Below are 12,854 nucleotides of genomic sequence, written 5' to 3' on the forward strand. Positions count from 1 at the left end.
GCATAATGGTCTTTAAAATGTATTTTATCAGCCTGTTATTTATTATTAGTCTTTTTGACTGGTGTGAGATATGAACTGAACAATTTTCTACAGATATTGCTGATCATATGCAAACGAGAGCATTTCTTAGCTCTTTGATCTGAGTAGACTGTGGTCTCTTATGATGGATGAGTGTGTTACATGAGTTGCACGTTCACTGCGCGCATTACCACAAAGCAGCAGACTGGAAGTTGCTTCTGGCAGACCCACGCCCACACTTCCCATTTCCTCCTATAGAAACGCAGGGATCGCAACCGTTTCTGCCTGCTTCCTGTGCCCTGACCACACTGTGAATACGGAACATGGATCTGGATCTGACTAATGGATGTCTGGAGCTAGAAAAACTGACTTCTTCCGCTCTGATTGTCTTTCCTTCCTACTGTGACCTTCTATAGTTGGCGTAGTCTTAACTGCGCTGGGCGCTCCCATCGTGTCGCATTTGTCTCGTAAAAATAGCCCAAAACAACTGCATCCTCCTTTGGAGAACACGCCCAGGAAAGGGCCCCATCAAAGGTGACCCAACGCAACTATGGAGCCACCTTGTCACTCTTCTTGTCATTGGGAAGGCCGGTGTTGAACCTGTGTTAGCTCCGTCAGCCTCGCAAGGGGGCTTTACAGTAGCATTCTGAGATAATCCACAGATTACGGGGTATCAGAGCAGAAGCTGACTGATAAAATTCTTGGGGTCAAAGGTCATGTCTTGGCAGCTACATACTGATTGTTTCCTTTGGGAACTTGTGACCTATTCTTGATATGGTTAGCCTGAGGTCTTGAGAGCCTCTCACAAAACATCAATATTTTAAACATCACTAGCTGCCAATATGTTAAGAAATTATAATAATATAGTTTCATCAAGAAATGTTTTTTCCGTTGCTTGCATCAAAATAGCACATTTGTTTACATCTAAATGTTATGACCAACATGCAGATGACATGCCGGCATATATGAATTTAGTGCTTGGATCTGCTTGATAAAGAATGTCACTAAAAAGCTCAGAAATAAGTTTCACGTCCACTTATCAATTTACTTGAGAAGACATGTATTAACCCACAGGAGTGGATTAGTAATGATAGATGTTTGTGTTTTTGGATAATTTTGAGTACCATAAGCGGATAAGAGTCTTAATCAAACAATATACCCCTTACAAAACAAAAATATACGTGAATATACTGAAAAATACAACTCAATAAATAATACATTTCCATAAACCTTAGCCAAGTGCCTGCCTTTTTTTAGAATATATGCAAAGTGACCATTCCTTAGGAATATTTTACTCTATTTTTGTATATAAACTTTACATTTTCATGTTGAGCAAAGCTGCTGTTTCAACCCCCCTGTCTGTTTGAAATGTGGGAGGTTTAAAACACATTAAACCTGAAGTGGTTTGGAATGAAAAAGAGGTGAGATTTGTGGAGAGTGTAACTGTCAGCGGGAGGATCAGGAAAAAAAGACTTATCTGGGTCATAGAATTTGAGTTACTCAATCAAACTCTCTCTCTCTCTCTCTCTCTCTCTCTCTCTCTCACACACAGGGGATGTTCTTCTCTCTGAGATCGACTCCGGTTGGTACCAGGCCTCTGATAAGGAGGTACAGAGTGTTCTGTGTACCGTCAACTCCTGAAACACCCTTTCAAGATAACTTGCATACACAGGTACACAAATGCAGAGTTACAGTAGCACACCATAATACACAAACACGGGACATTAAATGTAATTTCTGTTTGGTCACTGAAGAGCCCAAGCAATATTTTATAGTCAAGCAGTCTGACATGTTTTGAATTTGTTGCATTCTTGTGCGTGACACGTTGCCCTTTTAAACTAAACTTTTTGAGCAGTTAGTGCACACATACTGACCACCTGTTCTTCTGACAGCCCTCTCTGTTTAATCTCGGTTACTTACTAAGAAAGCTGGTATGCATGTTAAAAAAAACGTATGATTTGTTTCGAGTATGTCACGGCGTATGATAAAAACGTGAAGAAATTACACTTCAGTATTGTTTAATAAATTTGGTCTGATGAAAAATGCGAATTCACTCACTCTCACATCATTTACAGATTCTAAAGCACCATGAAAGAGACCCATTTCTACAACTACAGATTCAAAGAATGTACAGACATGGTGTCATCGACAACATACTTAATGCAAGTAAAATCTGATTAAGGGTAAATAATAAAGAAGGAGCTGAACATTAAGCAGCTTGAAAAGTGAAACAAAACATGCAATGTCAACAATTTCAGATGTTGAGATTTAACAGAAAACTGGAACTCCGTTTGCACCCCGTAATGTACATTACAAGCTCTCCACATATTTAAAAAACACATGCCAGAATCTTCAATTTGAGAATGTTTATACACCGTATTTATCACTAAGGAGGGGGGTCGTCTCCGCCTTGTCAGTGTTTGGCACAACGTCTCGACGCATCTTAAGAGGGAGAGATTGAAAAAGCACCCACATTCCTTGAATGCCCCTGCCATTGTCACTCTTTAATGAGGCACGGCCAGCGCGCGCTCTCCCTGTGACAACCCCCCCCGCGCGATGGATGGGAGGCAAAGAGCCAGACGTGAGAGCGCGAGATGCACCGGCAGCGGCGCGACCCCCGAGCTGCTTAACATGCGCTCCGTCGCCCTCCACGCGGTGAAGTGTTAGGGGGACATCCTTGAAGAAGTGTCGCAGCAAACTTCTCAAACACTTGAGAACTGTTTTGTGTGTGAGAGCGCGGGTTCGACTTTATATCATCACATTTATCTTGAAACTAATTTTAATTTATGTGACTATGATAATCTGGTGCTGTATGACTGGGGCCTCCCATAGGGTCTCTGTTAACCGCCCCGAAACAAAAGAGCGGCTAAAGTATATAAACAAAAGGATACACAACAATACAAAACAAAATACCCTCTTCTTCTCTCTCAATAAAGTACTAGTTGCCATTATAAAGTAGTTTGGTGCTTTGGTGTGGGAGGCAATTGGAGTATAAGAATTATACATTTAATAAGAATACAAATGCAATACGCTATACAAATGTAAACCATCACATTCCTCAGAGAGCTTCTGGCGTTTGGCACAATTGTAAGAAATGTTGAGTTTTTTTCACTTGAACACCCCCTCCAGACACGCACACACATCTTGGTTAATCTGTTAGATAAGCAATAGAAGCATATGAAGGAACTTTACATTTCAAAGTTTCAAACTGCAAACAGTGTACAACAGCGACTCTTGACACCCAGGAAGACCAACACCCTTGTGATTATCTCCCTCCGAACAACACCCAACACATTTCCCCTCCACCTTTCAAAATAATACCACATGACATGACAGGAGCTTTGTCACTGCACTGATCGAACATTTCCTATTGACTGGTTACGGCGGACGGCTTCTCCAGTTAATGCCGTAATTAATGGAGCATAAGTAGATGGCAACGAGTGGAGGTCACGGAGGGTCGCTGTTCATGAAACTAATATTGAATGGAGGTATTGTCTTTTATGGCACTTGAGTGTAAACATGAATTTTCGAACGGCAGCTTTGAAGTCTGGTTGTCATGGTTATTGGCTTGGTGACTCTGGAGCGCGCTGGCAGGGTCAGACGTGGCCTTCGCAGCCCAAAACCCGGGTAGCCCAAGCAGCTGCGTTCACATGCGGCCTTCCCAGACGAATTAACTCATTAAACCTCTAGCAAAATGTATATTACTACATGAATAGCATATCCTTATATTCTTCTCACATATATAGAGTTTGGTTCCAAAATGAGATAACTCAGAACTTCACGTTTTTCATGTTTTTATGACGTTATAGTGTTTTTTATTGTGTTAGTTAGCAGTATTTTTGAAGTTATTTTGGCTTAAATCAAAACAAACCAACTGCTGTTTGATTGATATTAATTGGAACCAAACTCTTATGTTATGCTATAATAATAATTGTCTAACATAATTGATTTGTGTATTATTTTAATAATAAAAATGCTCAATAAACTAAACAAACATTGACAATAGGCTACGCTTTCGCATACAATTATACATCTATATAAACATCCTGGCCACGCCCCAAATACTCAGCATCCATCGCGTATTATGGGCAACTCTTGTGCCGGTGTCCAACCCAACAACCTGCTCTATCGGATCCCCTCCTCCGCATAATAAACCAGCAGATCTCACACTTGCCTTTGAGATCATCCTCACACGCGTTGCACCAGCAGCAGTCTGAGTAGAGGCACAGCACGTCTCCGACTCACTCCAGAGGACTCCGCGCAATACTGAATAGATCACAATCCGCGCAGCCAAGGAAACCCAGCAAAAACTTTGCCTCCAAATCCCCGGGCCGTCAGGGTGGGGTTGAGACGCAAACAAAAGCACTCTTCTCGGCTCTGAGATAAAAAAGTGCCAGCTGCAAATTCCCTTAGTTTAGATAGAAATTCAAGAAGATAAGCGGAACCGATTGGCGTCTCCAGCGCAAAACTTTTTCCTTCATAAAAACGCGGAGCGACGAGCATCCCACCGAAAGGATGAAAGTGGAAATAACGTGGACAATCATTGTGCTAGGTGAGTTTACGAGTATCTACGTTTCTAAATCTAAATCTAAATGTGTCGGTATTGGAATTATGTTGTGTTTGTTAGAACAGTTTATACGTCTAATATTTACACACGTTTAAAGTTTCTTTCAATTCATTCTACGTAATAACGGAGTACGTCACTGTAGTTTAAATTGTCTAATGTTATAAGGTTTTCTCTTGCTTTATCAGACATTCACATATGCCACATTTTAATAACTTTCATTACTTTTTCAAAAATCGAAAGAATAATCATTATTCGTGTGCTGTTAAGCAATGACACTGAGATAAAAAACTATTTAGGATTTAAGGGAAATATTTGAATGCAGGACACATCAGCTACTCTTTTACGCATTATGCTGTGACTTGGAAACAGAAAAGTGACTGTGATTCGGTTAAAGTGTTTCCTTCTGTCGAAACCATTGGCAACTTATCTTGACCGCAGGTGTGGGAGTTGATATTTTGTGGCAAACAAATACTCCTAAAGAGTTCTGGGAACACGGCATCTGCGTCTCTAAAGATTGTTGTCAGCTGCTTGCTAAAATAACAAACAGTGGCGTGTGAAGGAGGACTGTTATTCTCTAATTATCAGCGGCGCACCTGCTCGTCCAGTCGGTAGATAAACTGTCCTGTTTTGTTTGACCTAAGCACTTCAATAACTATTCTTCCCCTGGTCAGCCTTTTTCTCAGTGGGCTTTGTTTAAAAATGTCATGGAAAAACAGTAGTGCAGCAGTCAGGACATATAACATTCATTATCACATGCTTTCAAAATTCAAAGTTGAATTTGATAAAACATAAGGCAATGCTTTTTTTGAGCGTTTATGGAGGTTCCCAATGTAGGAAAGATTAGAAAGCATCTACTGTCAGAAAAGGACTTTTTAAACAAGACTAAACCATTTGCAAGAATGTTATCCTTAGGTAAGAGATGCAGCCTTACAGGGTCATCTCACACAAATCTTGGGAAAGTGTAGAACAATGGCTAGGAAAGTGTTCTGCCGACACCCCTGTTCCCAGGAAAGGTGTGGCACTAACTTCCTCTCTCTCTCTCTCTCTCTCTCTCTCTCTCTCTCTCTATATATATATATATATATATATCACCCAGTGTGAGTTTTTTTCTCAAAATTATACTCTTACTTAGATAAATGATAGAATTAGGGATTGATTCGAAATCAGGAAAGAGTAGATGAATACTGTGATGTTAAAAAAAGACCCAATCAAAAGACAGAGCTGTTTAATTTCCCGTGTTGATTAATTTCCTATTGAAACAGGAAGTCGTTATTTTTATTTCTTAATAGCAGCTGTAAAGTGTAATGAGCGTGGTATAATATTGTTATATATACTTTCACTCTAGCACTTTTGGAACCAATGTGGACTCAATCTTACTGAGGTCTTAAAGGGACAGTTCACCCAAAAATGAAAATTCTGTCATCATTTACTCACCCTCAGATTGTTCCAAAACTGTATAAATCTATTTGTTTTGCCGAACACAAAGGAAGATATTTGGAAGAATGTCAGTAACCAGATCTCATCCCTAGGGTTGGTTATCATTTGATTTTTATCGATTGCGATTCTTATCAATTCCCAGTTTCGATTCCATAGTTGAAGTAAAGCATTTAGATATCAATCTGTATGGTCATGTAGCATGCTTATTGACAGGTTTAGGCAACCATGTTTTGTCTGATTTATTACAATTTGTTTTAGCTTAGCTACATCATGGTTAAACTAGTTAATATAATGAAACTATGGTCAATTTGTAGCTCTTGTGCTTTATCACAAGATAATATTATATAAAACTTTTCTGAAAATTTGCACACAGGAATTAAAATTTTCGTTTCAAGTATCCGATTCCTAGCCCTTTGATTCCAATGCTCAATCGATTCCAGTTTTCGATACCCAACCCTACTCATCCCCCATTGATTCCCATAGTATTTATTTTCCCTACTAGGAAGTCAATGTAGGATGAGATCTGTTTGGTTACGGACATTCTTCCAAATATCTTCCTTTGTGTTCAGCAAATAAGTTTATACAGGTTTGGAACAACTCTAGGGTGAGTAAATTATGACAGAATTTTCATTTTTGGGTAAACAATCCCTCTAAACCTTAACTGGCACTAAGGTGAGTTGTAATTCAGTCTCTAACGTGGGAGTGTCAAAACGTTTTATGAGGCAGAAAAGCGTGTAACAAAACGACAGAGAGGGATATCTTGAGATTCCTAAAATGGCCCCTGTCATTCCCTCCCCTCCTCGGCTCAGTTTATAACTTCTGCAACTGGCACCACCACGGCCCTCCACTCATTTCTAATCCAAGATCTAACCCAGGCCTCCCCTCTCTCTGCAAACCATGTCAGTTATATTTTACCATGTCATGTACTTTTAAAAGTTTGTCCTTATACACTCTTAGAAATAAAAGTTCCTACTGTATAAGTTTCTGTAAAACAACCACCCAACCTTTCCAAACGTCCGAGTACCCATTTTACACACATTTACATATATGAAAGTATCCCATATCACATCGAAATCATAATCAGTTCGATTTTTGCTTATTACACTACCATCCAATTAACATATGAATTGAATATAAAAAATCAGCAAGTAAACATAGAAGAAATGCTGTTGGGTACAGTTCTATTAGCAGAGCATATTGGGGTTTGAATGTGTTGTGAGGAACTCATTTGAGTCATGCAAACAAATGCCCAGTGATCTTGTCCGGCCTCTTTCCAGCCCTCTCAACTCCTTCTCGCTTTCTGCTGTCTGTCTTTCATTCATTGTGAGCATTTTTATATTCACAGTCATTCGCCTCACCTCTATAGAGGGGGTTAGTTGTGACTCAGCTCTAAAAGGAGGACCCCTCCTCCAAAATCCCCATCCCCCTCCCAATGGAATGGGCCATTCCAATTACGGCTGGGGCATAGACCAAGAATTGGACCCTGTTTTGAAAGAAAATATGTAAATTACATTATAATGTAACTTTAATAATTCCAAAGAGGCAATGCAGTGACATTTTTACAAGCATATGTCTTAGAATTTGACAGTTGACTAACTTTCAGCATTTTAGACCATTTGTCAATGCAACAAATGCACATTGGTTCTTATTCTGAAACTGGACAACCCATTTCTATTTGCTTCTATTGCAGGATAAGTTCGATTTAGAAAATGGTCAAAGATGAAAGGAATTCTTTGTCACACTAATGCAAACACAAAAGACAACCATGTAATATGCCATACATAACTATTCTAGCAGGGCACTAGCAACGTCAAGATGATGGGTTTGAATCCTAGGGAACGCATACACAGGACAGAAAAATCATTCAGACTTCAAATGTAAGATCCCAGTCTTTTAGCAGAGACTTGGCACAATCCTGTTATCTAGGATTCCTATAATGGTACCTGCAGATAATGTGCATTCATGGGGGGTTACCATGAGTGCCGGAGTATCTATTCCACACAGGTGAAACATCTGCATCTTGTCAAAACAGCCTCTACACTGACAGTGTTAGGACCAGCAGCTCTGACAGTGAAAAATAAACAGACGGACAATGACAGCCAGGTCAACGAGGGTCAATAAAAAAACATGAGATGATAAGACACCAAAATACTTCACACTTTTTCACATCCATTTTAACCCACCAATGATCATTTCCTTAAACCCCTTTTAGATTCTGCTGAAATTTTAAGTAGTTTATCTGTAACTAATCTGGATCTTAAATTAGGACCAATGGATTGAATAAATGTGCTTGGTACTTAAATCAAGTCTGGGGCCATGACAGACAGCTGTACCGATGACCAACGGGCATATTCTCGAGACACAAGGCTGCGAGATAAGATGGTGATTGGACAGAAGACCAAATAAAAGAAACTATTGGCCCACCAACCAAAACCAGCAGCCTCTTGTTACTAACCCCCAATCCAGACGATAACAATGCCCTGTTGCTACAACAACTACTACTGACTGCCGTGACAACCCACTGGGTCAAATTTGACAAGATCTTCAACCTGGGTGGCCACTGAGGAGTCTGGGTTAAAGAATCAAGTAGTAGAAATTATTTGTGCAAAACAGAGGTTGAACATACTGGAACAGTAAACCAGTGGTCCCTGTAGATATGTAGTATAAACTCTGGACATAAGTTAAAGAAAGACTATTGTCTACAGAATCTCCAGAGACCATGAAACAATTGAAGACACTATTGTGTTTGGGATCTGTAATTCCACCCATAACACTAGGTGTGTTACTTCCTAAGTTATTCTATTGTTCGGTCCAGTTTACTAAAAAATAAATATAAGCTTCCACTAGACATGAAGATATTAAAATAGCATTGCAAGAAGCAGAAATAAAGAAACACGGATTAACCATCATCTTAAATTCGGGTAAAAGGGCCAGGCATGTCTTTGAAACTAAACATGAACTCTAGAAATATTGAGGTTACAGATAAGAGAATTGCAATTACTCCATTCTTTACAGGTATTTTTTGTATTCTTCCTAGGTACCCTCCTCCATAGCACGCAATCGGAAACACCCACTCAATCTATTCCTACAGATCCAACCTTTCAAACCAATCCCACAGACCAATCCCCTCAATCTGATCCCACAGACCAATCCCCTCAATCTGATCCCACAGACCCATCCTCTCAATCCAACCCCACAGACCCACCCCCTCACTCCAATCCCACACACCCAACTCCTCAATCTGATCCCACAGACCTATCCCCTCAATCCAACCCCACAGTCCCACCCTCTCAATCCGATCCCGCACACCCAGCTCCTCAATCTGATTCTGCAGACCCATCCCCTCAATCCAACCCCACAGACCCACATGTTCAGTCTAAACCGACAGACCCATCCCCTCAATCCAACCCCACAGACTCACCTGCCCAGTTTTATCCCACAGAGGGAGTCCCTCTAACCCATCCCGCAGAGCCAGCCACTAAAACCGGTCCCACGGACCCACCTCATCAATCGAATCCTGCAGATCCACCTCCTCAAACCGATACCACAGACCCACCCGCTCTGTCCAGTCCCACAGACCCACTCCCTCAATCCAATCCCGCAAACCCTCATGCTCCGTCTAAACCTGCAAACCTGCCCACTCAAATGAATACCACAGACCCACCCCCTCAATCCAATCCCGCAGACCCGACAACTCAATCCGATCCTGATGTTCCTCACCGGCAAACCGATCCTACTGATCTCCATAAACAAAGGCATATTGTTAACAATTCAAGTAAGATCTTCACATTATTACAATGTGTCTATTACCGTCATTTACTCACTTATGTTGTTAAAAACTCCTAGTAGAAATTCTGAAGAAATATTAGTAGAACTACTACTACTAAGTGTACCACAGATAATGTGGAAGGCTGCCATCATTACATGTCACTTCACACTTTACAATCCTATCTAGAAAAGAAAATGTATGAGATTTGCATGACATGAACCTAAATAAAACTACTCACATATAGTTATACTATAGGTGAATCTCCCCATCTCTTTAAAAGGTTTTTCATTTTCAGATGCTGAATCAGTCGACCCAGCAGCACCAGATTCTATTTCTACTGTCACTCCAAGTCAACAGACACTGGAAGCACAAACATCCACTATCCCAATGACATCAGCACCGCATCAAACAAACAACAACTTCATCTCTACTTCAAAAACAGAAAATAAAACTACAGAAACCTTCACTCGTGTAATACAACTAGATGATTATTATTATTCTTAGTATCGTTTTTATTGCATATCTGTTTTTGGTTTTCATGCTGACATTCGTAAAGTGATTTTGGTTTTCTTCTCTGTAGGACTTTGATCTGAGCGAAAACAGTAAGGTGAGAGTACAAATGTTCCAACACTTCTGTCACCCTAATTCAAATGAAAACCTCTAGAACGAAGTAATAATGAAAACAAATATCAAATACTATAACAAAGTTATTAAAGTTCAGCTCATAGAATTTCCACTGACATGACAGGAAAGACTGTAAGAAAGGTTGATGTTCTCATGAGGTGGAAAAATGCCCCAATAGGAAAAGGTCCTGCCTCCCTGAAAGCCTCTCTTTTCCCATCCCTCCCTTTGGTGGGAGGAGTGGAAATGTATACAAAGTGCCACCCCTCAAAAAAATCTACCTTAAACAGTAGAAGAGCTACTGTTAAAATATAAGTATTTTTTTTGTTGTTCACACAGGAGGATGTCCTACTTGAAACCTGTAAGACACTCGGTCAGAAGATAATCGGCAAATGCTCTGTGAAAGTTGAAATAAAAGACAAACAATTAGTTGCAACCATAAAAATAGATGGTGAGGACAATGTTGTTGAATCCACATCTAAGTACTTAAGTACTTCTATTTTGATCAATTTTAACATTCACATTTGATTGTTTCAACATTGAAAAAAACAAGTAATTTACCTTGTCTTCTCTTTACAGCTGACCAATACATACCAAAAGAACACTACAAAGCCTCTCCAAAGACAGAACAGGTATTTCAACACGCTAAGGTGAATTCTCAGGATTGTCGTTTATTGTCATACACACCTGTTCTTTTCTCTCCAAAAGGAGGCTGCGATCAAAGAGACAATACCAGACACACTGATCGCCATTCTGGCCTCATGTGGCGCATTGGTGCTCATTCTGTGCTGCTTTGCCGCATACTGCACATATCATCGCAGATCCTATAGAAAGAACCAGGTAAACGTCTTACTCATAAATAATTGGTGGTTAAACTAATTTCAGGGCTACTGTACCTTCTAAGACTTCTATGTAAATATCCTCCATTAAAACATAAGTTTGAATTCAATTAATGCCTTGAAATAAGAGTGTCCAACGTCCCAATGCATTTCTCTACTACGGAAGCAACACCTGACGGAGGAGCTACAGACGGTGGAGAACGGTTACCATGACAATCCCACGTTGGAGGTGATGGAGGTGCAGCCGGAGATGCAAGAGAAGAAAGTGTCACTAAACCGAGATTTTAACGACAGTTGGATCGTTCCCATAGACAACCTACTGAAAGAGGACATGGTAGATGAAGAAGATACCCACTTGTAAAGACATTGCATCATTTGTCAGCGCTGTAAAACGTGCTATTAACGGTAGACCGTGACCAATGTAAGGAGGGCATAGATTGCGGTTAAAAAGACTATTAAATGACCACAGATTCACGGTGCCCTGATGTATATGCTGTAATGAAGTAGTTAAATGTCAAACACAATCTAAAGAGAGTGGGGGGAAAATCATAAAGCGCTTTGTGTGCTGCTTCTATTGAAAAGGAAAACTGGGACTTCTGTACATATGGATCAAAGCACAGTTTGTGGCTTTTCCTCGTGCCTTAACTTTGTCTTTTTCTGTTTGTCACACTTAGATCATAGTTGACCAAGTGAGCCTTTTGCGCCAAGCATCCTCATAAAAAACAAGATCTTAAAAAATCAGGATTAATTGCGATGCACGTCTTGAGAGGAATGTGTATGTAAAGTTGAATTTTTACGCTCCAATGTGTTTTTGTTAAGGGGCACCTAACACTCATAGTTAATGGATTACACTGTGACCAATGGATGAATCATCCTGGTAAACTATAGGCACATGAATCTACATCTTACAAACACGTAAATATTGTTTTTTCATGCTTGACGAATATATTCAATGATGTTTTAGTGATTTAGGTGTCTTGAGACAACCTAATTTGTGTACATAAATAGACAGATTGTTTTTTTACATTTTAAAGACTGCAACCATTTCACAGTAAAATTCTACACAAAATCATTACATTTATTCACAGGTTTGAAATGTTGATGCGTTTTGTCTATTGTCTTGTTTCGTAAGTTTAGTATATGGATCACATCTTGTTTATGTGTGGGGATATTTTATTTAATTGTCAATGTTGATCTCACCAAACATTCATTGTCTTATGTATGTGCATGCACCCATTTTCAGTTTAAGGGACTCACTGCTGCATCATTTTAGCGGATCTTTGTCCACCAAAGTATTTAGATTGAATGTATAGCTGTATTCTTTATTTTAAGTCAGTTTGCTCACGTGTGCGAACGGCAGGGGTCTGATACACTGGAAGCCGCATCTCTGTCACATCAGATGGGGACGGTCATGTCTTCTTATACAAATAAAAAAGCATTTAGATTTTTAAAGAACGCGTTTTCATGTTGTGTCAGAAATAGGCAGAAACTGGACTGTGGAATGTTTCTATTACTTTTTGTATAATTATTATAAGGGATGCTCTGATCCGATTTCTGTATCGAGTATCGGTGTCGATACTGATGACCACTTGAAAGACGAGTT

At 39.8% G+C, this 12,854-nt stretch overlaps 1 protein-coding gene across 1 annotated transcript; it reads left to right on the forward strand.

The window, feature by feature from the left end:
* The first annotated feature begins 4,117 nt into the window (after positions 1-4,117).
* Positions 4,118-12,700, forward strand: podxl (podocalyxin-like). Its single transcript, XM_079455441.1, has 8 exons — positions 4,118-4,570; positions 9,060-9,797; positions 10,087-10,262; positions 10,372-10,398; positions 10,752-10,863; positions 10,992-11,044; positions 11,121-11,252; positions 11,418-12,700. Exons 1-8 carry the CDS (start codon positions 4,534-4,536, stop codon positions 11,610-11,612), a joined length of 1,470 nt encoding a protein of 489 aa, XP_079311567.1. The 5' UTR covers positions 4,118-4,533; the 3' UTR covers positions 11,613-12,700.
* Positions 12,701-12,854: the final 154 nt, after the last annotated feature.

Source organism: Barbatula barbatula (genome assembly GCF_947034865.1).
Source record: "Barbatula barbatula genome assembly, chromosome: 4".
Lineage (NCBI taxonomy): Eukaryota > Metazoa > Chordata > Actinopteri > Cypriniformes > Nemacheilidae > Barbatula > Barbatula barbatula.

Coding starts and splice junctions, on each gene's coding strand:
- podxl (XM_079455441.1), top strand. CDS start 4,534: ATGAAAGTGGAAATAACGTGGACAATCATTGTGCTAG. Junction 4,571..9,059: donor GTGGACAATCATTGTGCTAG/GTGAGTTTACGA, acceptor TATTCTTCCTAG/GTACCCTCCTCCATAGCACG. Junction 10,263..10,371: donor CTACAGAAACCTTCACTCGT/GTAATACAACTA, acceptor TCTTCTCTGTAG/GACTTTGATCTGAGCGAAAA.